Here is a 26107-nt window from a genome sequence, read left to right on the forward strand (position 1 = left end):
ATGGCCCACCTCCCAGAGTAATGGAAATAAAAGCAAAAATAAATAAATGGGACCTACTTAAACTTAAAAGCTTATGCACAACAAAGGAAACTATAAGCAAGGTGAAAAGACAGCCTTCAGAATGGGAGAAGATAATAGCAAACGAAGCAACTGACAAAGAATTAATCTCAAAAATATACAAAAGCAGCTCCTGCAGCTCAATTCCAGAAAAATAAATGACCCAATCAAAAAATGGGCCAAAGAACTAAACAGACATTTCTCCAAAGAAGACATACAGATGGCTAACAAACACATGAAAAGATGCTCAACATCACTCATTATCAGAGAAATGCAAATCAAAACCACAATGAGGTACCATCTCACGCCAGTAAGAATGGCTGCTATCCAAAAGTCTACAAGCAATAAATGCTGGAGAGGGTGTGGAGAAAAGGGAACCCTCTTACACTGTTGGTGGGAATTCAAACTAGTACAGCCACTACGGAGAACAGTGTGGAGATTCCTTAAAAAACTGGAAATAGAACTGCCATACGACCCAGCAATCCCACTGCTGGGCATACACACCGAGGAAACAAGAATTGAAAGAGACACGTGTACCCCAATGTTCATCGCAGCACTGTTTACAATAGCCAGGACATGGAAGCAACCTAGATGTCCATCAGCAGATGAATGGATAAGAAAGCTGTGGTACATATACACAATGCAATATTACTCAGCCATTAAAAAGAATGCATTTGAATCTGTTCTCATGAGGTGGATGAAACTGGAGCCTATTATACAGAGTGAAGTAAGTCAGAAAGAAAAACATCAATACAGTATACTAACACATATATATGGAATTTAGAAAGATGGTTAACAATGACCCTATATGTGAGACAGAAAAAGAGACACAGATGTAAAGAACAGTCTTTTGGACTCTGTGGCAGAAGGTGAGGGTGGGATGATTTGAGAGGGTAGCGCTGAAATGTGTATATTATCATACATGAAGTGGATCGCTGGTCCAGGTTTGAGGCATGAGACAAGGTGCTCAGGGCTGGTGCACAGGGATGACCCTGGGCGATGGGATGGGGAGGGAGGTGGGAGGTGGGTTCTGGATGGGAACACATGTGAGCCTGTGGCTGATTCATGTTGATGTATGGCAAAAACCACTAGGATATTGTAAAGTAATTTAGCCTCCAATTAAAATTAATAAATTAAAAAAAAAGAAAAAATGTTTTGCATGTTCTAGTATGAACAAAAAAATAAATCAACTGCTAAGTTTTAGGGGTAATTTACTACTCGGAAATAGATTAATACTCCTCATGTCAGACATTTAAAAAGTTGCCCATCTACTTGTCTGTTTTCTCTACTTCATAATGTCCTTTAAGATACAGATAAGGATAGTACCTATTCTTTGCCTACTCTCTAATATTGCACCTGGCACATAAATATCTATTTAAATCCAAAGAAATAATACAAGTTATGCTGTAAAGTTAGTGACAACACACAAAAGGAAGTACTTGGGTATTCATGGTGTATTCCAAGGGAGAAAATGCGTTAAGTGAAGTTTTGAAGGGTGACTTGGAGTTTGCTAAATATTTTGAGGGCCAAGAAGTAATGATTACATTGCAGGAGGAAGAAAAATCTGTGTAAGGCACAGGAGTGAAAGAACATGGTATTTTCAATGATTCACAAGTAGCTAGAGCTGGAATTATTTGCAGGGGCAGAGGTGGGAGATGAGGCTGGAAAACCAGGCAGAGGCAGGTTAACTTTTAACTTAACAACTATTTACTGAATTCCTGTTATGCACCGCCATTCTAGGTGCTGGAAATACAGTGGTGACCAAGACAAAGTCATTGCTCCTATGCTAGGGAATCTGAAGTTTATTCCTAACGAGATCAGAAGACTCAAGGCAGAAAAGTGGCATATGAAGGTTCCAGGTATTCTATGGTAATAAATCTGCAAAGAAAACAAAGAATTAATTGTAAACAAAACATGCTATGAGGCAGATAATTATACTGGAGGATATTAGACAAGATGGAGATGATGGACCTGAAATAAGGCAGCAAGCATAGACTAGAGAAGGAATCAGAAATATTTCAGAGGCAGAAAAGAACAGAACACTATGAAACCTTAGGTCATTTCCAGCACTTTTACGAGATGGCAAAGTTTAGTGCAGCTGTAAGTCTAGGCTTTGGAGTCAAGACATATTTGGATACAACATCTACCTGCACCAGTTTATTTTATCTTTCTGAGCCTAAGTTTTCTGCCTTGCTGTGAAGATATACATGGATATGCACAGTATGCAAATACCTTTAGGAAACCATATTTATAAAAAACACTGAATAAACAGTAGTTACTGTTAAATTTATCTTGTCGTCTTGCTCACATAGTTCCTTCAGTCTAGGGGACCTCACTTGTTTTCTTGTATTTGCCTGGGGAAACTGAGTGTTCAAATGTCACCTTAATTCAAATATCACCTCCTGATGCAAAGTCTCTTTATTTGATCTCATAATTTATAATGACTATTACAATGTCCTTCATATTTCCCTAAAAATCTCCCTTTTCTCAGCAGCCCCCGCACTAGATGATATTTTAAACTTCCTGAGAGCAGAGCCCATATCTTACAATTTTGCATTCCTAACACCTATAAGAATGCTTGTCACCCTACAGGCATAGTATCAGTATCTGTTATTTACTAACTGTTAATGTTGGTACTTTGTGTCTATCTTTTGCTACACTTGACCTTTTTCAGGACAGAGACAATGATGTATACCAAACTTCAGGAATTGGAACTGCATCTACATGATGCAGGGCTAATGTCCTGAACAAGCTGAAATGCAGAAATACAAATTCAAAATTCAAGAAAGCTAACAAAGGAGTTAATGGAGATGTTTGGTCATCAAGTGTTGGAAAAACATCTAATAGACTATCTAGAAATTGCCCATAATGGTTGAGATGCTACATTAGGTACACTGAAATGGAAACAATAGGTGTTGCTTATTTTTGTCAACCAGCAAGACCCTTAAATTCTTTACTAGCCTGACAAGTCACTAGAGTTCTTACTGAAACACTGATCAAAATATTAGGTAGAAGAAAGGGATTTATCTTAAAAAGAATAAAGAAGATAAAATAACTATATATAATTCAAAATATCTTTTCCTTTAAGAAACATTTACTAATAAATGAAAGCAAAGTTATTTTATAATAATCATGTCCATATAAAACAAGGTAAAAAGTAAAATTAAAAAACGAAGAAATTTTTAAATCATTTCCCCCCCTTCTTACCATGATGAATTTCAAATTCTTTGGTTCCCTGTCCTTTAAATACTGCTAGACATGGCTGAAAAACATAGAAGTTACTACAAACGTCTGGTGCAGAGGAACAGTCAAACTTGCCAATCTAAAGGAAAGAGAAAGTTCAATATGCTGAAAATAGAATCTTATCCATTCAATTAAATATTCATAAGGATAATCCAAAAATGACATTTCTATAAAAACAACACAGCTTCTAAACAAGTTAATGGACCACGAAAATAAGAAACAGTTATCATTAATTTACATTTAACACTGAAACTACATTTAGTACAAATAATGCCTCTTGGAGATCTCAAAAACCTGAGAGGAAATCACCAGGAAAATATTAAGTTGTTTATGAAGCCCAACCTTCTAAAAACTTAGAGGATATTTATATTATCTTGACAAGGGGGAGAGAAACAACGTCTTAAGGCTGCAGAAGCAGAGAGATTTCATACAGTGTGGGAACAAACCTAGTAGGCAGATGATAAACCAAGAAAAAATATCTTCAGCATTTAAAATAGAGGGTTTCTATTAAGAAATAAAAGATAAACATCCCATCAGGAGAAAGAAAACGGGCAGAGACATACACAGAAAATAAAATAGAAAGCAAATAAATGAGTATTATTAACATATCACTTTTGGCCTATCCAAACAGTGCTGATTATAAAGAATGGTAATACCGGGGCTGGCCCTGGTGTAGAGAAGAAATGGGTCACTCCCATGCTGTCAGTAAGAAGGAAGGCTCTGATAATGAGGATAAAAAACTTTTAAGAAAATATAACCTTGGTTCAAAAAATTCCTCATAGTGCATTTTCCAGTGTATCTTTTTTGATATAAAAATGGAAACAACTTCAAGTCACCAGTAAGAGAGAATAGGTTAAACAACCATAGTGTAGCCATACAGTGAGAGGCTGCTTAGTCTTTGGATGCTGATACATATACATACACAAAAATATACATATCAATATATATTACACTGGTATGTAGAAAAGTTTTTAATCACTAAATGGAAAATTTTACAGAAGAGAATAAAAGCATACATATAAATTCACATGTGTATGTCTATTACCATGGCCAGTACAATATGCACAGAGGTGCACATGTATACATATGTGCTAACACATACCCACGTTTAAAAAGCCTCAACAGTTTTAACAGTAAATTCTTAACAGTGGTGAAAATACATATAATTTTTAGAAATCTCTAACTCATTTTTGTAATTATTTATAATATCATAATGTAAAATAATGAACATGAATTACTTATATAAAGAAACAAGTACTTAAAAAAAGCTATAATTTTCTGCATTCCAGAAAAACTATATCATAGAGATTTATCACATACCAACTGCTCAAGAGTAAGGAAGGTTAAACTTTTTCAGATATCATTTTAATTTTCAGTAGAAAAAAACAAAATAGAAGAACAAAAGCATTTAGGGGTTTCTAAATTTAGAATTCAAGTAAACATCTTTAATGTTATTTAAAACATAACTTTATGTACTAAATTAAGAAGACAGCAGAAAAGGAGAAGGGTAGGCAGAATAAATTTTTCTTACCTGAATATGTTCATTTTTAAGTAGAGTTTTTAGTTTCTTCAACTCAGGATCATTTGAATTTTCATTTTGTCCAAATTGAAAAAATAAGAGCCACCGATGATGAGCTAAACGATCCTTAAAAGTGATTAAAAAAGAAAGTGATAAAGGGAAAGAAACATCAGAGATGAAAAATCCTAAGAGTTCCAATCTTTATTTCTTTGATTTAATTTTAACTATCCTACCCATTACTTTAAAATACTGTCTAAAATTCAGACCCAGTCACATTCTTATTTTGTGGTTTATTTGGAATAATGCTATATAAACCAGTTATACAGTATTATAGAAAGAAAAGAGCCACTAAATCATAAAATCTTAAGGTAGATGACTGTGCTAAGAAAAACACAGTTTTAACGACACAGAGCTCAAAAGCTGAAAGGTGGGGAAGCCAGATTGCTTTCAGGTTTAACAGCAAGTTTCAAAGGAATACAGACTTAGAAAACTCTGGGATCAATAAGTAGAAGAAACTAATTGATTCTACTACAAACTGAATGTTTCTAAAGCTGCTCTGTAATTCTCAGTGAACACAAACTGTTCTGTAGAGAGGAACACAGAGCCCCCGTACAGATTCAAAGCTGCTTTGTGAGCAGTATCTTGTCTTTTCTGGTGCTCCTCCTGAACTCGCCTTCAGGACTAGTTTTTCAAAGCTACAGCTCCACTCTCAAGCTGCAATCCCAGCAAACCTGGAATCAACTGATAAAATTTATCAATATTTGTTACTATTTATTATTAAAAAAAAAATTACCTGTAGTGAATTTGCAGAAAGGAGTTCAAAATCTGGAAGATTATGCATTATTTCCAAATAAATTTCTTTAGCATCCAATGAATTAAGAAACTAAAATAAGAGAATCATATTGTTATTTTTTTAAATCAACATTTGAGTATTTCAGTGTCTTAGTTTTTCAGTTTTCAGAGAAAGAACTTTTAAGAAAAAAAAACCATAGAAGTAATATAGTTTTCAAGCTATTTATCCTAAATATTTTCCTTTTCAAAAAGACAGTATATCATATTTTGGCAATTATTAAAGAGTTATATAACTAGGTTGTTATTTAAAAATAGTGATGCAAAATAAATTTCATTATTAGGTGTTTTATTATCTGGAATTTTCTGTTGACTGTGCTGGGTATTCTATGATGATCCTCAAAATAACCTCAAGTGACCTCTGGCTCACTGGCAGGAAAAGCTGTATCATATTCAATCTAATTTTAATGCTAACCATGTTTTACAGAATGCCAGTGCTTTACAAATTTTCTAAAAATTGTTAAAAATAATAGAATATTTGACGATCTAATAAGATGCTTTATGGGCTTCCCTGGTGGCTCAGTGGTAAAGAATCTGCCTGCAATGCAGGAGACCAGGGTTCGATCCCTGGGTTGGGAAGATCCCCTGGAGGAGGGCAAAGCAACCCACTCTAGTACTCTTGCCTGGAGAATTCCATGGACAGAGGAGCCTGGCAGGCTACAGTCTATAGGGTTGCACAGAGTTGGACATGACTGAAGCAAATAAGCAGCAGCAGTAACAGCAAGATGCTTCGTATCCCAATTAATAATGGCAGAAAGTGCAGAAGAACTAAGAGCCCCTTGATAAAAGTGAAAGAGGAGAGTGAAAAAGCTGGCTTAAAGCTCAACATTCAGATCATGGCATCCAGTTCCATCACTTCATGGCAAATAGATGGGGAAACAGTGGCTCACTTTTTTGGGAGGGCTCTGAAATCACTGCAGATGGTGACTGTAGCCATGAAATTAAAAGACGTTTACTCATTGGAAAGAAAGTTATGACCAACCTAGACAGCATATTAAAAAGCAGAGACATTACTTTGCCAACAAAGGTCCATCTAGTCAAGGCTATGGTTTTTCCAGTAGTCATGTATGGATGTGAGAGTTGGACTATAAAGAAAGCTGAGCATAGAAGAATTCATGCTTTTGAACTGTGGTGTTGGAGAAGACTCTTGAAAGTCCCTTGGACTGCAAGGAGATCCAACCAGTCCATCCTAAAGGAGATCAGTGCTGGGTGTTCACTGGAAGGACTGATGTTGAAGCTGAAACTCCAATACTTTGGCCACATGATGTGAAGAGCTGACTCATTAGAAAAGACCCTTATGTTGGAAAAGATTGAGGGCAGGAGAAGGGGACAACAGAGGACGAGATGGCTGGATGGCATCATCAACTTAATGGACATGAGTTTGGGTGGACTCCAGGAGCTGGTGATGGACAGGGAGGCCTGGTGTGCTGCGGTTCATGGGGTCGCAAAGATTCGGACACGACTGGCAACAACTGAACTGAACTGAATTGAAGGACTTAAGAAAAACTTACAGGAAAACTGGAATGGACCTTGTTTATTATAGAGGTTTTTAGAAATAAAGTCCCTGAATCAAACCACCGAGGAGTTTTGCAGGGTAAAATGTATATATGTAAAATATGTATTTTAAAATTAAATACACTTTAGATCTAGGTCTCTTATTTAAAACACAAACAACTGAAATAGACACATCTCAATTCTAACAACTGTCTATTTCCGTCCATATTTTATCCTCAGCATATTTTTTCATGGAACTCTCTCTGCCAGTCTAATTCCATGGAAGCAGCTGCTATTACCATAAGTGCGGCAATAGTTACACCAAGAAAATGTATACAGGGGTTGATCGGTTTACTGTCTATCTTTAAACTATTTTCTTGACAATTCAAATATTACCTCAAAGATATAAAACTCTATTAAAAACCTGTAGAAACTATTACTGTATTCCATTTCATTATGTTCAACATAAGAACACAGTCAAATGTATAGAAACAGTGTCTGTAAGAATAGAAAACTCGGTTTTTCTGCTTAAAAAAAAAAATCTGTAACATACTCTCAAAAATATATGAAATAATTTGTTACCAAAGGGCTTAAAAGGTCAAAACAGAAAACTTTCATGTTTCAGTACTACAAAGCTCATTCACTTTACTCACATTCATCAAAAATTTTATGTAATTTATAAATTCACTAGAACTTCATTATAAACCTGTTTTAGAGTAAAATTTGGTAGTTTTATTTACAAGGGTATTGTGCAGCCTCTAAATTCCACCTGCCAAACGTTTTTAGCTAGCATAGTGTTTTACATTTTTTAAAAACTTGAATGCTTTCAGGAGGGACAAGGACTGTAATTCATCACCCTGTGTTATCACACTTCTAATATCACTTACTTATGTTTCCTGAGATCATATCTGAGCTTGCTGTTTTAACCTAAAAGTCCCAAGATCTCAATGAAAAATAAGATTGTTGTACTGAAGGCAAGAGCCTATGTTTAGTGTTAACCAGAGTACACGTAATCCTCATGAGCTAATGGCACAGTGTAAAATAAACCCAGGTTTTCTGGGAAATCTGGCAACATGAATTGACTTTGTAATTGCTACAGCCATCTCATTCTAAACAGATAATGGAAGAATTGCACAAAGGTGAGCAAGACAGTACATTATAACACTGCCTGTAATCATGAAAAAGTAGAAATTTAAGTATCTATCCAGAGAGGACTGGTTAAACTCATTATGTTACATTTAGTCAATGAATTAGTTTCTAGGAATTGTTGATGTACACATTCACAGGAATTATCATATATACTACTATTCAGGGACACACACACACACACACACACACAGTATAAAGCACTTAAGCAGGCACTAAATGGGCTTCCCTTGTGGCTCAGCTGGTAAAGAATCCGCCTGCAATGTGGGAGACCTGGGTTCGATCCCTGGATTGGGAAGATCCCCGGGAGAATGGAAAGGCTACCCACTCCAGGATTCTGGCACTATATGTAGTACTTATGTGCCAGATACTCTTCTAGGCCCTTAGGATATGTCAGTGAAAAATTCAAACTTAAAATGTACTGCAAGAGAAAAAGAATGAAAGAATAAATACATAAGGTGATAAGTACAACGAGGTGGATTGTTAAAGATTTTAAACAGATCCAACTATTTTCCTGATGAATAGGGTATAGGTTATAAGGTATGAGAAAAAGAGGGGTCAAGAATGACTCTAAGGTATTTGGCCTTAATCATAAAAGATGAAGCTTTCATTAACTGAGATGGAGAAAAAACTAGGGAGAACAGATGTATGGGGAAATATCAGAAATATAGTTACAGACATCTAAGTTTGAAACATTAATTAATATCCCAGGGGAGACACTGAACAGGCTGGAGAATAACCACGTCTATAGTAGAGGGCAGAGGCCTGGGCCAAAGGCAAAACTGGTGAGTTGCCTACATGAAGTCATAATTTCATACACATATAAGCAGAGAGCTGGAAGGGTATGTACCAAGACTTGATGGTGCTTGCCTATGGGTGATTTAGTTTTAATGAATTTCAAATCTTTCTTTACACATTTATATATCAAATATGAATTTCTATAATGAATACATGTAATCTATATCAATATCAAAAAAAAGAAAAATAAAAACAGAAAACTACAGGTAGTTTGTCTTATATTAGAATCTTTTTTTGTGGGTGGGTAATCTAGAGACCTATCTGATATCCCAGTATTTGTTTCAGCTCCTTGACAGCTATCTTGAACCTCAGCTTCTTCATTCATAAAATTAGGAAGGTGAACCAGACCAGTAAATCATCAAACTAAGTTTATATCAGAGTCATAATATTAGAGTCAAACAGGAGGCTTTAAAAAAAACCAGATACCCGATTCCAGCTAAACCTACCAATAATCTATGTTTTAACATTAGAAAATATAGAAATAAATGGAAACCAATAAATATTCATTTAACCCAAGAATGTATTCCTTACCTTTGGGATTGTTAAAAGTGCAGTTTAAAAATAATCCTTACAGTTTAACTTTTTAAACTGAAGTATTAAACAGAATCCCAAATATTAAGTATTTGTTCTAAATAAATTAAGCGTTCCATAATCGGATGATATAAACTGGTTCATTTTTTTTTTTGCTCATTGTTTACAAAATGATATATTTGAATACATGTGTTATGTATTTATATGTAAGGAAATTAAAGGGATTCATACCAAAATACCGCTTTTCTCTTTGTTATTTAAAGTGGCTCCAGGAGGAAAATAGGCAGTCGTACTTGTTGTAATATCCAAACTTTTACAAAGGTTGTCCTGGGTGGCACAGTCCACCCATCCCACATTAACAAGACCATCCTAAAATGAAAAGAAAAAATAATATTGTAAGTTGAAAAAAAAAGTTAAAAATGATTTATAGTTTGCAAAAATACAACTGCACTACCATAAAAATTAAACTTTTAAAAAGAGCACAAAAAATGATGCAGATTTGAATAACGTGATTAATAAATTTGATCTAATAGATATAAAAATTACACCTCACATAGGAAACATTTTAAAGCATACATAGAACACTAACAATCTTTGTAAAACAAACAAACAAAATCTTGGCAAACTCCCAACCCACAAGGACAGTTTTAATAGTGTTAAAGTATCAACACAAGACTGTACTCCCTGACCATAATGAGAGCTAAGTAAGTAAAATAACAAAACAACAAAAAATTAAGGTTTGGAAATGACAAAAACACTAACTCTCTGGTCAAAGAGGAACTCATAATTATGGAATATTTAGGAGTGAATGAAAGCACTACATGTTAAAATATACTGAACACAGCCAATCAGAAAGACGCTTATAACTATGAATATATTGATCAGAAAACAAGGAAGATTGCAAACAAGGGAGTTAAATGTTCAAGAAATCAGCAAAGAAAATACCTGGAATCAGTTTTTAAATGTGTTGCTTAACATGGTGATACAGTTTTGCAAAATAATTGATGCTTACCAACATACCACTTAACCTGAGACGTGTCTGTGAGGTCAAACAATCTGGGGGGGGAAAAGAAACTTATGAGGAAATTTCAGCTATTAAGTATTAAATCTATACTTTCATTTGCTGCAAACCATGATGTTGATTCTAAGGCAATTAACTGGGCTGTGCTGGTAAATACTGAGACTTTTATTAACTAGGTAGACACAGAGGTCAATGTCTCATTCTTCTCCCTCCTCCTGACCTCTTCTCCCTCCCTTCCCTTCCCCTCCCTTTCCTACCTCTACTCTTCTCTCCCCTTAGTGTCTCAGGATTTCTAGGCAAGGAAAAAAGAAGGCATTCCTTCTTAAGCACCTCTTTAAGATCTTATTCTAAAATAGCTCCTCCTATCAACAGCCCCTTTGAGCCAAAGAATCTCATAATTTGGGGTAATAAAATGTAATGGACCGATCTGATTAACATATATGGCAAATTCTTAAAATACAGTACAATCTTAAATAGCTTCTTCACTCTCTCTTCACCCTTATGGCAGAAAGCAAAGAGGAACTGAAGAGCCTTCTTGATAAAAGTGAAAGAGGAGAGTGAAAAAGCTGGCTTAAAACTCAACATTGAGAAAACTAAGATCATGGCATCCAGCCTCATCACTTCATGGCAAACAGATGGGGAAACAATTGTAACAGTGCTCCAAAATCACTGCAGATGGTGACTGCAGGCACAAAATTAAAAGATGCTTGCTCCTTGGAAGAAAAGCTATGACCAACCTAGATAGTATATTAAAAAGCAGAGACATTACTTTGCCAACAAAGGTCTGTCTAGTCAAAACTATGGTTTTTCCAGTAGTCATTAATGGATGTGAGAGTTGGGCTATAAAGAAAGCTGAGTGCCAAAGAACTGATGCTTCTGAACTGTGGTGTTGGAGAAGACTCTTGAGAGTCCCTTGGACTGCAAAGAGATCCAACCAGTCCATCCCAAAGGAGATCAGTCCTGGGTTTTCTTTGGAAGGACTGATGTTGAAGCTGAAACTCCAACACTTTGGCTACAATGCGAAGAGCTGACTTTTTTGAAAAGACCCTGATGCTGGGAAAGATTGAGGGCAGGAGGAGAAGGGGATGACAGAAGATGAGATGGTTGGATGGCATCACCGACTCAATGGACGTGAGTTTGGGTAAACTCCGGGAGCTGGTGATGGACAGGGAGGCCTGGCGTGCTGTGGTTCATGGGGTTGCAAAGATGTTGGACACGACTGAGTAACTGAACTAAACTGAACTAATCTTTGCTGAATATAGGCGCAAAAATCCTCAACAAAAGATTAGCAAACTGAATCCAACAACACTGAAAAAGCATCATATACCATGATCAAGTTGGATTCATTTCGGGGTCACAAGAATGTTTTCACATATGCAAAGCAATCAATGTGATATTAACAAAAAAGACAAAAGCCATATGATCACATGATCATCTCAATAGATGCAGAAAAATCATTTCACAAAATTTAACAGCCATTCATGATAAAAACTTTCATAAAAGTGTATGTACAGGGAACGTATTACAACAAAATAAAGGTCATTTACAACAAAGCCACAGGCAAAAACATAATACTCAACAGTGAAAAACTGAAAGCCTTCCCTCTAAATTTGGGAACAAGATGCGGATTATTAATATAAATACATAACACAATAGAACTCATCACTTCTATTCAAGTATTGGAGGTCCTAGCCACAGCAATCAGACAAGGAACTGTTCAGACCAATCCTAAAGAAAAATAAAGCAGGAGGCATCATCCTACCAAACTTCAGACAATGCTACAAAGCTACAGTAATCAAGAGTGTGGTATTGGCACAAAAACAGATATATGGATCAATGGGACAGAATAGAGAGCCCAGAAATAAACTCACACACCTACAGTCAATTAACTTTCAACAAAGGAGGCAAGAATATACAATGGGGAAAAGATGATCTCTTCAGCAAGTGGTGTTGGAAATGCTGGAGAGCCACAGGTAAATCAATGAAGCTGGAACACACCCTGTCACCATATATGGAAATAAACTCAAAATAGCTTCAAGACTTAAATAGAAGATGTAACACCATAAAACTCCTAGAAGAAATCACAGGCAAAACATTCTCTGACATAAATCATACCGATGTTTTCTTAGGTCAGTCTCCCGAGACAATAAGAAAAAAAACCAAAAGTAAACAAATGGGACCTAATGAAACTTAAAAGCTTTTGCATAGCAAAAGAAACCACAAACAAAAAGACAACCTACAGAATGGGAGAAAATATCCGCAAACAGCGCAGCCAACCAGGGCTTAATTTCCAAAATGTACAAATAGTTCATAAAACCCAACAGCAAAAAGTCAATCCAATCAAGAAACGACCAGAAGACATAAAATAGACATTTCTTCAAAGAAGAAATACCGATGGCCAATAGACACATGAAAAGATGCTCAATATTGTTAACTATTAGAGAAATGGAAATGATAACTGCAGTAAGGTACCACTTCCAGTCAGAATGACCATCATTAAAAAGTCTACAAACAGCAAATGCTGGAAAGGGTGTGGATTAAAGGGGACCTCTGCCATTACTGGTGGAATGTCAGGTGGCACTGCCATTATAGAGAACATTATGGAGCTTCCTCAAAAAACGAAAACTAGTATTACCATATGACCAGTAATCCCATCCCTAGGCATATATCCAGACAAAACTTCAATTCCAAAAGATGCATGCAGCCCTATGTTCATATTCACAACAGCCAAGATATGGAATCAACCGAAACGTCCATTAGCAGATGAATGGATAAAGATGTGGTACGTATACACAATGGAATACCATTCAGCCATAAAAAAGAACGACATAATGCCATGTGCAGTAACATGGATGCAAACAGAGATCATCATACCAAGTGAAGTCAAAGGAAAGAGGAAGACAGCATACGATATGGCTTTTATGTGAAACCTAAAATATGACACAAATGAATCTATCTATGCAACAGGGTTACGGATATAGAGAGCATACTGGTGGTTGCCAAGGAGGAGAGAGTTTGGGAAGAGGGACAGAGTAGGAGGTTGGGGATATACAGAATGAATGAACAGCAAGGTGCTACTGTACAGCACAGAGCACTGTATTCAGTATCCTATGATAAACCATAATAGAAAGGAAAAGAGAAAAAGGATGCATACACATGGATAACTCAATCACTTAATTACGGCAGTAGTTAACACAACACTGTAAAACAACTATACTTAAATTAAAAAAAAAAAAGCTTTAAAGACCTAAATATAAGACATGACATTATAAAACTCTTAGAAGAAAACACAGGCAAAACATTCTCAGACATAAATTGTAGCAATATTTTCTTAGATCAGTCTCCCAGGGCAAACACAATAAACAAGCAGAAGTAAAGAACTGGGAACCTAACCAAACTTACAAGCTTGGTTTTCTAAGTATGCACAGCAAAGAAGTCATCAATAAAATGAAAAGACAACTTAAGAAACAGGAGAAAATATTTGCAAATGATGTGACCGAAAGGGGTTAATAACTAAAATAGTAAATAGCTCACATGACAGAAATAACGAAAAAACAAACGACCCAATCAAAGAATTGGCAGGGACTTCCCTGACTGTCTAGTGGTTAAGAATCCACACTTACAATGCAGGGGTCACGAGTTCGATCCCTGGCTGGGGAACTAAGATCCCACATGCTGTGTCGTGCAGCCAAAAAAAAAGAAAAAAGGCATAAGACCTAAACAAACATTTCTCCAAAGAAGACATATACACAGATAGCCAGCACATGAAAAGATGCTCAACATGGCTACTTATTACAGAAATGCAAATCAAAACCACAATGAGGTTCATCTGACACCAGTAAGTATGACTATTATCAAAAAGTTTACAAATAAATGCTGGAAAGTGTGGAGAAAAGGAACCCCATCAAACTGTTGGTTGGAATATAAATTGGTACAGCCACAATGGAAAATAGTATGGCAGTTCCTCAAAAAAACTAAAAATAGATCTACTGTATAATCCAGCAATTCCACTCGAGTATATCCAGAAATGACAAAAACTCTTAATTTGAAAAGATATATGCACCTGTGTGTTCAAGCAGAACTATTTACAATAGCCAAGACACGGAAATAAACCAAGCGTCCATCAACAGACAACTAGCTTAAGAAGATGTGGTATGGATACAAGGAGTAGTATTTGGCCATAAAAAGAATGAAATGAAAACTAATACAATTATGTAAAGTTTAAAAAAAAAAAAAAAAAACAAGAATGAAATGGTACCATCTGCAGAAACATGAATGGACCTAGAGAATATTATACTTTGTGAAGTCAGACAAATATACGATATTTATATGTGAAATCTAAAAAATAATACAAATCAATCTATATACAAAACAGAACCAAACTTGGACACAGAAAACAAACTAACGGTCACCAGAAGGGAGAGAGACGAGGGAAGGGACAAATTTGGGATGTGGGATGAACAGATACAAACTACTATACATAAAATTGATATGAAGGATTTACTGTATAACTACAGGGAATTTTACCCAATATCTTGTAATAACCTATAATGGAAGGTATCCCACAAAAAATCAAACTGAATGCTGTACACCTGAAACCAACACAACATTGTAAATACATACTTCAACTTAAAAAAAGCAATTAATAGCTGTATAGCCTTATGTGTCAAGTAATAAAAAGATATTCATTAAATAAAAATTGTAACATTAAATTAAAAAGTATAAATTGTACTTTGAAAATAGACAATAATCAATTATAGTAGCATACTTAAGATTTTCCCTAGTCTAAGAGTACATACTTCCAGTTATAAGACTAGTAGCTTCTGAGGACCTAATATACAGCATATAGTGATTATATCTAATAATACTGTATTAAATCCCTGAAACGTGTTCAAAGAGCAGATCGTAAATGTTCTCATGAGAAGAAGGAAGTGGTAATTATGTGACAAGATAGAGGTGTTAGCTAGTGTTATGGTGGCCATCATCTTCTAACATGTAAGTGTTTCAGACCAACAAATCGTACACCTTAAAGTCACACAATGTTCTATGTCAATTATCTCTCAATAAAGCCATGGAAAAAGAGACTGTCACCTAAAAACCAAATGTCATGGTCTCTTCATCATAACAAAACAACAAATAATATTACCGCTTCCTTCGGAACAAAAAGTGATCAGCCAGCCAATACCAGCAGCAAATGCAGTTTGTATGGAGTTAACAAAATTTCCTTAAGAGAAAATAAAGAAAATTTCTGATCACTTACTACTCCACAATGGAAACCATTTTCTAAATGGGATTTCCCATCTAATCTCACCCATTTCCAATCTACTAGAGTAGTTTTCAGGATTCCTAAAAATCCTCTTGAGCATGTCAAATTCCTACCCTGACTTTTTTTTCCCAATCATATAAAATCTAAATTCATTATTGAGAAAGAAACTCAAATTGGCAAGTTAGGCCCCTTGTGATCTGAGCTTTGTCTACCCATTCAGTTGGTCATTCCTTCCCCAAACCACTCTACTCCTTACCCATCTTTTGTCAGATTCATGAAATACTGCCAGCTTCCAAATACAGTGACCTTTTAAGGATTCCTCTTCATTTTCAAGACAGATTGGATCTGATTTCATTCAGGAAGAATTTCCTAACCCTTCCTCCTTTCCCCACCTGAATTCTTTCATATCCTTCATGCTTCCCTAAGCTTACCTCTATCATAGTAGTCACTACTCTGTATTTTAATGGTTTAATAATGGGGTCCCAGAAGGCAAAGATAATACAGTTTATGGCTACAGCCCTAGTACTTAACAGCTTTGGAGACATAACTGGGTTCATTGAATGATATGAGCATCCCTTTAGGGCTTCCCTGGTGGCTCAGATGGTAAAGCGTCTGCCTATAATGTGGGAGACCCGGGTTCGATCCCTGGGTTGGGAAGATCCCTGGAGAGGAAATGGCAACCCACTCCAGTATTCTTGCCTGGAAAATCCCATGGACGGAGGAGCCTGGTAGGCTGCAGTCCATGGGGTCGCAAAGAGTCGGACACAACTGAGCAACTTCACTTTCACTTTAGAAGTGAATACTATCATTTCATGGGTAGTACAGAGTAATTACATAATTCCTCTAAAGCCACTTGATGAATTAAATGCCTGAGATTAGAAGAGTTCTTAAACTTCAAAATTAAATTGAATAGGCATAAATTCACACCTGATATAGTACATGTACGAAATCAATAAAACACTTGTTTTACTAAATATTCAGTTGCACTTTCAAAGTTGCCTTTTCACCTAGCCCCATCTCATAATCCATATCCTACATCAAACTTGTTTTCATTTCTGTATAAGTTAAATTTATGAAAGGCCTATTATTTAGCAGAGTTCAGAACAAATGACATAATTCCTTTCTAAGAAGCATGGAAAAGATAATATGATCAGAACACTGATATTACTACTGAAAAATCTGAAATACCAATTCAAAGTATCCTTGAAAATGAAGCAAATTATGAAGACAAAATTACCTGTCCATAATTCTGTCACTGTGCTTCTAACATGCTGCATGGCGAAATTCATTAAACTTTGCTTTGATCTGTCACCATGGTATTTCACTGCAGCCTATATTTTCATTTATAAAAAGAGAAACATCTTTTACTTTTTAAGACTTAAACAAATACCTTGATTCTCCATTATTCTGAATAAGTAAGATATGTCTTTCAATGGTAAAGTGTTTTTCTAAATGACATGCTAAGAATCTTGATTGCACAGATTCCGTATCAGATATGTGAATAATATTATTTATAATTGTTTTAGTTTCAGATTTATCACTTAACACTGGGGAAAGAAAGGGAAATTAGAACTTTATATTCAATGAGAGAAAACACCTGTAAAATACTTTGTAAATTATAAAGTACAACATGCATATTGGTTATCATTATATTTCTTAAGATGGAACCTGAAATTGGCAAACAATTCATTTCGTTAAAGTAATGGCACCTCAAAGTATTTACAGTATAATCAAAAATGTTTATTATGACTAGAGCATAGTTAGCACCTAAAATAAGAAAAACCAAAAGAGTCTACAAATTCACATACTGTGTTTTCTCTAGTATTCCTCTTGTTATAATGTTCCATCAAATAAAAAAAAAAAGCCAATTTTATATCTTACCATTCCAGACCTAAAAATGAAAAGGCTGGGATAACTGTTGACTCCTTTCATTCGGCAAAGCATTCTATCATCGCCACAGTTAACTGCTCCAATTCGAAGCAATCCATCTACTTCTTTTGCAAAGTCTCTCCACTATGAGGGAAAAAAAAGTAGTTCTCTGATAAAATAATTTACGTTTCCGTGAACATTCTTCAAACTATACTTCCTTAAAGGAGAATATATTCATGAAATAAAACCATAAACATGTGAAAAAATATGATAGCTATTTCTGATTGTTAAATCCTAACATTTTTAAAAACACTCAAATAATAGATACACTGTAAATAGTAAAATTTTAATAATTAGGATGTAAAAAATACTTACTGTGGGAGCTAAATCATGGCAGTGTGAACACCCTGGGGAGTAAAAGTTCACAAACCACAGTTCTCCAGAATTAACAGCGGCATCTAAAAATACATAAACCGAACAACTTATAATTATTTACTAAAGGTTTGTACATGTTTTAGTTCAAAATTTTCCTTGAGATCAAAATGAAAAAAATAAGTCATATCTCTCAAATTGCCTTTATCATTTTCTATACATTTTTTAAAGAAGAAAACATACTATTTCAACTGTCAAACAACACTTTTAAACAAAAAAACAACAAAAAACCTTTTCCAAGCTCTACTTCAATAAGATGCAGTCTTGAACTGCATGATCTATGTTACCAAGAAGCTGTAAAAATAAAGGAAGCAACATAAGGAAGCAACAGTCAAACCGCACATGAGAGGTGTGGATGACAGAAATGGAGAAAGGACCACAGAGAAGGGTTTAAGGCTCTTGTATCTGCAGCACCGGTTAAGCATACAGTCAAATTCTGACAGCTACTCCAATTACACAAGAATGTGGTAAGGGCCCTACGTGACAGTAAGGACTGCGGAGATTAAATCTAACCTTTGCTCTTAATAGGGGCTTCCCTTGTGACTCAGCTGATAAAGAATCCGCCTGCAATGCAGGAGAGCTGGGTTCCATCCCTGGGTTGGGAATATCCCCTGGAAAAGTGAAAGGCTACCCACTCCAGTATTCTGGCCTGGAGAATTCCACGGACTGTATAGTCCATGGGGTTGCAAAGAGTCAGACATGACTCAGCGACCTTCACTTTCACTTTTTGCTCTTAATAAGACATTTTCCTTGGAAAACTGCGTTATCTGAAGTATTAGATCAAGGCTTTTAACAATTTAAAACATGAATACATATTTGCTAAAATAATAGACCAAACACTACATAATATCTACTCCACAATTACATTACACGTTATAATCTAACCTATAAAGGACCTGATACAAACAAAATCCATTCATTTAAAAATTTTATGATTGTAAGGATGTGCTCTAGCATTCAAGACAAAAAGTTTAAGACAATTTGCTTTTGGCTAAAGAGTTTCTATATAACTCCGCACTAAAATCAGCAATTTTAAAAGAAAAATTCCAAAAGTCATAATAAATTATACTAAGACATCAAAACACGCACACTATTCGAAATATATATAACTGATTCAGTTTAATTAGTAGTGTGTGCAGTAATGTTCACCTACATTTCAATGCCAAGACACATGGATCTGTGGGAAAAATTACAGGCAAAGTGTGTACATTAGGATTTTATTGGCTGTTCTTTGGCAAAGTTTAGAAAGTCTGATGAATAGACCACTCTATCTAGGTTGTCAAAATAACTGCCATGCTGCCTTGGACCACCAACTGGTAGGAACGGAGGTAAAATCGTACATGTTCTCAGCCCCATTCTTCTGGGATCTCTATAATGCAAGTGTTAGTATGGACGATGACATCCCAGAGGTTTCTTACACGGTCCTCATTTCTATTCTGTGTTCATTTTCCTGTTCAGTTTCAGTGATTTCCACTGTCTTCCTCTGTATCATATAATCTACTTGTTGACTTCTTCCAGTGTATTTTGTAGTTAAGTTATTGCATTCTTCACCGCTGTTTAGTTGCTCTTTATGTTTTCTAACTCTTTATTCAAAAACTTCTAACTTCTCACTCTGTTCATTCAATCTTCTCCTAAGTTCTTTGAACATCTTTAAAGTGATGAGAAGGAAAACCTACAGCTAAGAATACCCAGCAAGGCTGTCATTAAGATTTGAAGGACAGATTGAAAGTTTTACAGAGAAGCAAAAGCTAAGAGTTCATCACCATGAAACCATATTTCCAAGAAATATGGGAGTTCTTTTTTTTAAATAGGGACTTCTTTTTTAAAAATTTTATTATTTTTTTAAACTTTTCTTTTATTGGAGGATAATTGCTTTACAATATGGTGTTGGCCTCTGCCATATACTAACATGAGTTAGCCACAGGGGATTTATCTAAGTGAAAAAAGAAAAGGCTACAACTACAGACATGAAAATTATGGAAGGAAAGAATCTCACTGTTAAAGCCAAATATACAATAAAGGTAGTAAATCTGTTATGTATAAAGCTAGTAGGAAGGTTAAAAGACAAAATAGAAAAATCATCTATATCCAAAATAAGTAATTAAGAAACATACAAAAATATGTAAAATATGATGTTAAAATCTGTGAATGTGATGGTGGGAGGAGTAAAATGCAGGGTTGTTATAATGAGTTTGAGCCTATGAGATCAGAAAATTAAAATAATCATACACACATATACAGACTGCTATGTAGTGTGAGAGTATCCACAGTAACTCTACAGTTTCTGTGTATGGTGACATATTGTAATTAGACTTACTGTAGCAATCATTTTGAAATGCATAGAAATGACAAATCTCTACGCTGTGTAACAAGAGCTAATATAGTGTTGTAGGTCATTACACTTCAAAAACAACCTCACAGAAAAAGAGATCAGATTTGTGGTTAGCAGAGGCAGAGGTGGGGGAAAGGGGTAACTGGATGAAGGTGGTCAAAAGAAACAAACTTTGAGTTATAAGACAAATAACTACTAGGGATGTAATGTACAATATAATCAACAATGCTGTATATTATATATAAAAGTTGTTAAAAGAAATCCTGAGAGTTCTCATTACAAGAAAATTGTTTTCCACCTTGGTACTTTGTTTTCATAGAGTACTTCTAATTTGCCCAGTTCCCACTATTGTTGACAATATTTGTAAAATTCTATTATCAAAGCTCAATGAGATGTTTTTGTACAACTCAGTGACCCAGAAAAGAAGAAGTATATTTCAAAATGTGATTTTCAATTTCTAAACTATACAGCTAATGTTTGTTAACATTTATACAATTATAGCTAACAGCTTCTGTTAGCCCCAGAAAAATGTTTAAAAAAAAAGCTGAAAGTGCTTTGAGTTCCTCTTTCATTTCTTGAGTTTGTCTTCAAAAGAATGCATGTATTGTGTGGGTAACTACTCCAAATGACTGGTGTTAAGTGCAGGATGTTCTCTGTTTTTGCAGATACTATCTAGAACTTGTTTTTAGTAACAATGTAATACTTTTCTGTGACTTATAAAAAGATAATACAAATCATGTTTAATGGGAAGGATAAGAACTTCAAAGTGAAGTGTATTAATCACATTTTCTTTTCTGTATTATAGTTGAATTCTACTCCTGATAAAAGTGAACTATGTAATTTGAAGAATTGATGCTTTTGAACTGTGGTCTTGGAGAAGACTCTTGCGAGTCCCTTGGACTGCAAGGAGATCAAACCAGTCCATTCTAAAGGAAATCAGTCCTGATATTCATTGAAAGGACTGAAGCTTGAAACTCCAATACTTTGGCCACCTGATGTGAAGAACTGACTCATTTGAAGACCCTGAGGCTGGGAAAGATGGAAGGCGGGAGAAGGGGACAACAGAGGATGAGATGGTTGGATGGCATTACCAACTCAATGGACATGAATTTGAATAAACTCCAGGAGTTGGTGATGGACAGGGAGGCCTGGTGTGCTGCAGTCCATGGGGTCGCAAAGAGTCAGACACGACTGAGCAACTGAACTGAACCGATGTAATTTGGATTAACTCTCCCACCACAATTGCAGAATTGGACAAAATACAGAAGACTTCTGTTGAAAGCATCAGAGTTACCAATGCAGTTGAAGAATTACGGGACCCCTAGGAACAGGAGGAGGTAGAAATCAGGGGGTTAATGTTTGCCACCTCTTGATAGGCAAGAAACTACGCAGAGCTTTCAATAGATTCATGAGACAAGAGACAGAAAAATGAAGTTCAGGGCACACGTAGAAACGGTTCTATATATATAAAGGTGAACTGAAAAGAGACTGGTCTTGTATAAGTCCAAAGCTCAGCTTTCCAATCATTTCAATCCCTGGAAAAAACTGATCTAAGTTTGTTAGTGACTCTAGTCAAAAGAAAACATAATTTCTCTCTAGAGCAAAAGAACACAAAATACCTTAAAAATAACCTCATAATTATTAGTTACACAAAAGACAAATTAAGTAACCCAAACCAATAGAAACTACTGGTAATAGGAAGAGACCCACACCAAGTAGGCTAATGTGATATTTACATAAGCACAAACTGATAAGGACTACCCATCCTTTTCCTCCTCCCTTGGCTTCTTCAACTGAAACTCTGGGATCACCCTGTCTTAGTCTAGACACACACAGGGTAGTATTAGAGTTCAAACGGAATATTGGCCACTTTGCACCGAACCTGTCGAAGTCATTTAATTATTTCTGAATAACTGTCTCTAAGATTTTGTGACTGTAATCTATTTTTAACTACTATTTGGAGTTCTACATGAACTACTAGCAGTTCTTAACCTTTTCTCTGTAATGAATAATCTGAAAAAGTCTGAACCCATGTACGATACAGCCATCAGGAAAGTCTTTCATTCTGGGTAAATTCATGGGTTAATCAGCTTGCAGGTTTTGTTCAGTTCCTCTATCTCTAATTCCAAATTTTCTGTCCCATAGGACCACAAAATACTTACTGATAGACTAGCAGATGAGACAATAACGACATAAAAAGCAATAGGTTCATACAACTACCTGCCAGTAAGTTATGATTCTGCCAGCCTGTGATATGAGTATCAATTCTGTCTACCAATAATACAAACAAATAAAATTTTCTTCCTTTTTTTTTATAGAGAAGATATTAATTAATGTTCCTTAGAACTTATTCAGGTATTCACTACAAGACTTTAAACAAAATAATGTACTGAATAGCTACCTCGTAGACCTGAACTCACTATGTTGTAGAAAATACGAATATGATGCAACTTTTGCTTAGAAGGAACTGTACAAAACTCACTGGTTTTAACACATTATTAAAAAGAGAAATTATATATACATTTTGCACCTAGTAAGTCATTTTAGTTAATTAAATGAAACTGTAACAAAGCAAAATAAAACTGAAATATGATTTAAGGTAAAATATAGTTTTAAAGTAGAATATTTTATTAAAAGTGTACTAGTTTGAAAGTATTAAGAATACTGAACATTTTCTAAAGTACACTGCAAAGTACAGAAGTATATTTTTATATCCATTTTCATACAAATCACAGATCAAAGTAAATCTACTTGCAAAAATTGGCCACATACTTATTTAAAACTCTGAAACACAAAACCAGAAGTATTTCTGCAAGTTTTTTTTAATAATGTGAAAAAATATAGAAAAATAGAATAGATACTGGTTCATTATCTCAAATACGTCAATTATACACAAACACAAGTATAGAATGTTGAGGATGTTGCTAGCATTTCTATGGTTTCAACTGCCAAATAAGAGGAATAATAGTAGCTAATACACAGGAATGTTAGAAACATTCATTAACACAATAGAAGGAAAGTTGATGATATGCTAAAATCTACAATAAAAGAAACTATGTTAAAATCTCGATGATGAATATAAAACATTATTTAAAATACAATATATACCATTTTGGAGAAGGCAATGGCAACCCACTCCAGTACTCTTGCCTGGAAAATCCCATGGATGGAGGAGCCTGGTAGGCTACAGTCCATGGGGGTCGTGAAGAATCTGACACGACTGAGCGACTTCACTTTCACTTTTCACTTTCATGCACTGGAGAAGGAAATGGCAACCCACTCCAGTGTTCTTGCCTGGAGAATCCCAGGGACGGGGGAGCCTGGTGGGCTGCCGTCTATGGGGTCACACAGAGTCGGACACGACTGACGCGACTTAGCAGCAGCATATACCATTTACCTTGCTAAAATTAGAAAAACTTCTAAATTCTAAATACATTTGTCTTTGAGGGAATTTTAGTTAAAGAGACTGGTCTTAAACTAGTTTGGGAAAATCATAAATGCACAAACTTACCAAATTCTCTTCTATCCAATGTTATGATTTCAGGATCATCATCATAAATACCTAATTTTAGAAGTAAATAAAATGATAAAATTAAAACTTCATCATAAAAATAAGCACATTAAAAGTCATTTTCTTTTAATCATCAAAAATCAAGATTATTCTAAATCTCAAGTTGAAGAATATGCAACACTAAGAATCTATTTTTCTAGGAGTAAAGCAAAGAATAAATAGTAACAGCGGTGATACATTTATTAAAGAGTGAGCAAAAGACATTTCCTGATATGTACTGTCACAGGTGCCTGTGCTGGGGGTGTGGCTCCTAATAGTCACACAAGTTCATCTCCACAGAAAATTTTTATTATGTTTTTTTGAAAAAGCTTTTATTTGAAAATAATTATAGACTTTTATTAAGTTGTAAAAATAGTTCAGACTCCCATTTACCCAGCTTCCCCTAATGGTGACATACCATGTAATTTTAGTACAATATCCAAACCAGGAAATTGGCAATAGTACATTACTTTCAGATCTCATTCACTTACAGACTGCATGTTTTTCTTTTTAATGTGCTACTATTTAAAAATGTTTTGTATCACTGTCTTATATAATTAGAGTATTTGCAGAGGTAGAAGCAAACTTAAATATAAAATTTATTTATTATAATAACACCAATGTAAGTTTCTCATTACTATATAACATATCAATGAATAAATATTAAGTGATGGATATATACAGAGGTTAGTATTTGATTTTCTGAGACATATGATTTGTCACAACTCTGCAACTCTGCCCTGAAAAATAATATGTACACAGATGAGCAAAACTGCATTCCAATAAAACTTTACAAAACCAGGTGGCAGGCCAGACTTAGCCTGTGAAATATGGACTACTGACACTTGTTATAAACTATCAAACGATAGTGAATATACCTGAAAATACTATATTAAAAAGTCAGTCTCGAGAAATAAATACTCCAGATGTAAACTGAAATATTTTATTGAGTCTAAGATAAAAGCATACTTCAGTTCTCAGCCTGCATTTGAGGCCAGTAAATGACCACCAGGTATCAGAAGGCTCCCTCTTCGCTTGACACCTGTGTTTACTTTCCCCGCCCTCCATCCCTTTTACTTGTTCACTCTCCCTGCTCTTGCCCTCTCATTCCTGTCACATCTCAAGCCATTATTCATCACCAATTAGGATTCATCACCAAGAAGGATGGTATTTCTACTGACGTGACCACTATTAAAGGAAACTTCAATCTTTTCTGGAAAATATTATGCTCTAAAAATACTAGAAGGTGGCTTCAATAGTTAACTTCTAATACAAATATTTTAAAAAATTAAATACAATCACTAAGTATTTAAAAATATTATGACCAAAACACCTCCATATTTACTCAGGTATCTACATACTACTTGACTTTCCTCTTGAATTCCACTCCCATGTTCCATTAAAAAGAGGGTCTAGGGGATGCACATTAATTACATAAATAAGCTAACTGGTGAAACAAAATTAATTTCTAATTTACTTGAATAAACAATAACTTCATAAGGAATATCTATTATCTTACCAAAATCATAACGGTAGTAATTCCAGCTTTCATACTGGCCTCCTTGATTATCTGCAAGTCCCTTTTCTCCATATTTGTCGTATTTTTTCCGCAGATCTTCATCTTTGAGTACTTCATATGCTCTATTTATTTTCAAAAAATCACTATGTGCATTTGGGTTATTCTATTAAAAATATTAGATATAATATTTGTTTCAGATACACAATCAACTGATTTAATTCTGAGAATTCTTTGAGAGTAGATACCAAGATGAGGAGTAGTTTAATATGAAATGGGCATCACACATTGAAATAAAAAAGTAAAAAAAGTATTTTTAAAAAACTACAATCTTAAAAATTAAGAAAAGTAACCGAGAAATGAGAATTAATGCCTTAAGAGGTTGACAGAGGTGGTCATAGAATTATGACCTCTAAAAGATGCAACAGAAAAAACAGACTAATGAATCCTTGGAAACAATATTGTAAATATCATGTGTGACCTC

The 26107-nt window shown here is 35.0% G+C and overlaps 1 protein-coding gene across 3 annotated transcripts in view; it reads right to left on the reverse strand.

Moving 5' to 3' along the window:
* The window catches only part of DNAJC10 (DnaJ heat shock protein family (Hsp40) member C10), a 47970-nt gene that overhangs the window by 18110 nt on the left and 3753 nt on the right, over nt 1–26107 (reverse strand). For 2 of the 3 annotated variants that reach the window (XM_055572009.1, XM_055572008.1), the window contains exons 4-14: nt 25627–25789; nt 24069–24119; nt 18169–18251; nt 17806–17937; nt 17162–17255; nt 15805–15882; nt 10650–10693; nt 9869–10006; nt 5613–5702; nt 4832–4945; nt 3265–3379 (exon numbers count right to left, since the gene is read on the reverse strand). In XM_055572009.1, the coding sequence (XP_055427984.1) occupies nt 3265–3379; nt 4832–4945; nt 5613–5702; nt 9869–10006; nt 10650–10693; nt 15805–15882; nt 17162–17255; nt 17806–17937; nt 18169–18251; nt 24069–24119; nt 25627–25789 (1102 nt within the window). The remainder of the gene's footprint in view (nt 1–3264; nt 3380–4831; nt 4946–5612; nt 5703–9868; nt 10007–10649; nt 10694–15804; nt 15883–17161; nt 17256–17805; nt 17938–18168; nt 18252–24068; nt 24120–25626; nt 25790–26107) is intronic. The other variant, XM_055572010.1, reaches the window with a different exon arrangement.

This window comes from Bubalus kerabau, chromosome 3 (genome assembly GCF_029407905.1).
Source record: "Bubalus kerabau isolate K-KA32 ecotype Philippines breed swamp buffalo chromosome 3, PCC_UOA_SB_1v2, whole genome shotgun sequence".
Classification (NCBI taxonomy): domain Eukaryota; kingdom Metazoa; phylum Chordata; class Mammalia; order Artiodactyla; family Bovidae; genus Bubalus; species Bubalus kerabau.